At 35.6% G+C, this 3,611-nt stretch overlaps 1 protein-coding gene across 1 annotated transcript in view; it reads right to left on the minus strand.

The window, feature by feature from the left end:
- Positions 1 to 856: 856 nt before the first annotated feature.
- LOC105306188 (angiogenin-like) overlaps positions 857 to 3,611 on the minus strand; it is a 9,161-nt gene continuing 6,406 nt past the window's right edge. The window contains exons 3-4 of the mRNA XM_023525038.1: positions 2,766 to 2,929; positions 857 to 937 (exon numbers count right to left, since the gene is read on the minus strand). Of these exons, the coding sequence (XP_023380806.1) occupies positions 857 to 937; positions 2,766 to 2,929 (245 nt within the window). The remainder of the gene's footprint in view (positions 938 to 2,765; positions 2,930 to 3,611) is intronic.

A 3,611-nucleotide genomic window follows, 5' to 3' on the forward strand; every position in this document is an offset into this window, starting at 1 on the left:
AAACTATTATCTTATAGTTCTGGAACTCAGAAGTGTAAAATGGGTAGGTAGGGCTGTGTTCTTCTGGAAGCTTGATGGGAGTCCATTTCATTTTTTTTTTTTTTTTTTTCTCCAGCTGATGGAGACTGCAAGCATTCCTTGTGCACACACGTTACTTTGAACTCTGCTTTCTCAGTAGCAGTCCCTTCTCTGACATTCACTGTCCGGCCTTCCTCTTTCCCTTTTAAGGACCCTTGTGACTACACTGGGTCCACTTGGATAATCTAGAACAATCTCCCCATTTTAAAATCATTAACTTAATTACATCAGCAAAATCACTTTTGCTATGTTAAGATAATATATTCACAGGTTCTGTCGATCGAGACATGGATATCTTTTTTTTGGAGCGGGGGACAGTTGTTATTCAGCCTTCCACACACCGGAATATTACATCTTTTAAACAGTCACAGGTATCTTACTTTCTCCATCTATTTGGAGAATGATGTAAGAGAGGAACATTTTTTTCCCTCTATTCATTTTAGGTCTCCCTAACAAAATACAGGTTAACATGAGAAAAGCATATAATGTTAAGTTTTACATGACATGGGAGCCCTCAAAAGGAAATGAAGACCCAAAGAAGTGGAATAAACTAGAGCAACCAGTATTACAGGAAGGCGAAAGGAAGATAAGAACTATTTTAACAAGGTCTGTTCGTATAGAATTTTCTTGGCCTTGGCTTCCTTTTCTTGATAAAAATGTTACTTTCCTTCTGGTATATGGAGGACAACTTTTGCATGGAATTTCATCTCCCATCTTTAGAAAAAAGGGAAAATGAGAATGCTCTTTTTGCATCTTCTGTTTTTCAAGTGCCTTTCGCTCAAAATAACCCTGATGCTGAAGTGGCATATTGTGGGCTAGCATATTCTGCCACGCTGTTAATGCTACTCTCAGAGAGCAACTGCACAGGAAATAGAAAACAGTACACAAGGCATTCTGTGTATATCCTCATAAGCATATTGCACGTCAAAGTGCTCTAGGCAGGACTGCAGACAGGACATGGCCGTGTACCAGGGATCATAGTCAGTTAGGTACCACATCATCTCAGAACATCAGAAGCGTAAAATTGTTACTATTATAATAGGCTTTCTATTACATATTAGCAGAGCTGCATTAATAATACAACTACTAACACTGTAATACTGTTCCTTAATACTTGTAAGGACTTTCTCTTTGCACTATATACATAGGCATATATATGTGCATTTGTATGTATATAGGTATATATATGTGCATAGATACATAATTGTGTATATATATACATATATATAGGCAATATTTTTTGCATATTCCCTATAGGATAAAATAAGGTAGCTTTTTAATGCAAAAATGAAATGAACAGTAAATTCTAAGAAAATAATAAGAGCAAATAGTACAATAGTCAAGAAAATGGAATAAAAGAAATGAAAATGCAATAACAGAGTAAATATTCTCATTTGAATTGTAAAGAACAGATTTGATAATGTGGAAAATTGTATCAGAGATATAAAGAACAACCTAAAACATTTTTCTGAAGTTTCAGGAAAAAGTGACAAAGAGATTAAAATTAGGATGGAGATGATATGCCTAGAGAAAAGAAAATACAGATTTAACTAATGGATAATTTTTATTCCTGAGCATGTGCATATGTGTGTAGGTGTGTGAGTGAGTAGTACGAGTCGGGGACTACAGAAAATTGATAGAAAAGCAATACCTAAAAGTTAGGTAGCTAATCAGGCATGAGCGACAGGAGCAAAGGCCCAGCTCTGTAACCATAGAAACTTCCCTTGAAGACCTTCTTTAAGCACCTCCCAGAAACACCTCCCTTTTAGGATTATAAATTACCCCAAATCCTAGAGCACAAAGGCCGTAAAAGCTGCTGGCTAAACCACCTACAAACACATGCACAGAAAGTACTGCCCCTAACTTCAGCCTCACGTTGCCATCATTATAATATCATGACTATGCCTGGAAGTTCATGAATCTAATTGTAACAGACTGAATTCTGGGTAAGCACGTGTGCAGTGGGCAAAAAGTTATATAGCAGCCAACTGTCAGTCAAAGTGACCTTACACATGGCTCATCTAGGCCCACCCATCACGGCCCAAATATAAACAGATTTTTCCATCTCTTCATTGTTATAGCTTCCCTGGCTGGAAACCCGCCCCTCCCTCCCTTGGGGTGTACTATCTTATCTCTCTACCTCCTAAATTCCACAGGGCTGCAGTCTTCCTGGGTATGGCCCGACTCCTTCTAAATTGTACTTTCAACAAATTTTACTTTTTCTAAATCTCGCCGACGCATAATTTTTTGCTTCGTCTGTAGGGAAGAACTGAGGAAGGACACATAACACCACTGTCCACCATGCTCCATTATCCACCACTGTCCTCCTCCCCTATGCCACTGGAGTAATGCCGGATTTCACCTCTCACCCCAGTGATGACATAAAGATATAAATAGAGACTTTTATTGATGTAAAATATGATATGAATATGCATATATAAATAAAACTTTTTATCAGAAATAAACAGTTGTTTTATATTGCTTAATATGTATAAATAAATATTTATTACTGTGCATTATAAAGTACTAAAGCCTTTACCAAATTATTGATTAAATACTTCCCATGTGGTTAGATTTCTACTGTGCCTTTTACATTATTGATTCCATTCATTATGTATTGATACTCGTATATGTAGCATAAAGGCCTTTATGCATTAGTTAATACAATAGATCCTGGCTCAACTCACTGAAAAGCCTAGAAGCAGTGTCACCGCAGTAGCAATGAACACATCTAGCATCCTCATCTTGTTTCTGATATCATTTTCCAAAAAAGTGAACAAGGGCTCCTTAGAGAAGAGGATGATTTCTGGCACAGGTAGAGAGTGTGCAAGATGAGCCCAGAACATCTGTGCTGAACAGAAATGCTAAAAACAAAGTAAAGTAAAATAATGTTGTGTCCTATTGGAAGGGCAGAGGAGCCAAATTAAAAGTGTTCCCAATAGCTAACATTGGAACAATTTGAGCAACAAAGTAAATAATAGTAGTATTGTATTATAATCAACTAATAAAATAGACCATACTGGTATCAATAAATAACTCAATAGAAAATAAATGTAGGAGAAGAGATACCTCTTCCTTACAGAAGTATTCCAGTTAGTAAATATTAAAAGAATAAATGAAATAAAATGTCACCATTATAACACTGTTAAAAAAACTTGCTGCAGGCAAGATTGTCTGACGGGTGCTAAAATGAATGGGCAAATATAAGGAGCAACAGGATTTTTGAAGTCTCAAAGTGTCTCTCCCAAAACAAGTCTTTATTAATTATAAATGGGGAAACAGTAATTTTATAGTAGAGAAACTTTGCCACAAAAAACCTTTAGTAAATATGAGTGATTAAGTAATAACTACACATTAAGATAAATCCAGTTTATTCTTAATGTTTTTAAATAATTTTCTCTGCTTAATGGAAATCCGAAAGACATTTTTTTCTCAATTTTTCTTCAGATAATAAATTTTCTGCAAAATGTGGAAACATCTGTTCAATCGGAAAAAATAAAATATATATGGGATCATGATATTCAATAGATTTA

Source organism: Pteropus vampyrus, unplaced genomic scaffold (genome assembly GCF_000151845.1).
Source record: "Pteropus vampyrus isolate Shadow unplaced genomic scaffold, Pvam_2.0 Scaffold13, whole genome shotgun sequence".
NCBI lineage: Eukaryota > Metazoa > Chordata > Mammalia > Chiroptera > Pteropodidae > Pteropus > Pteropus vampyrus.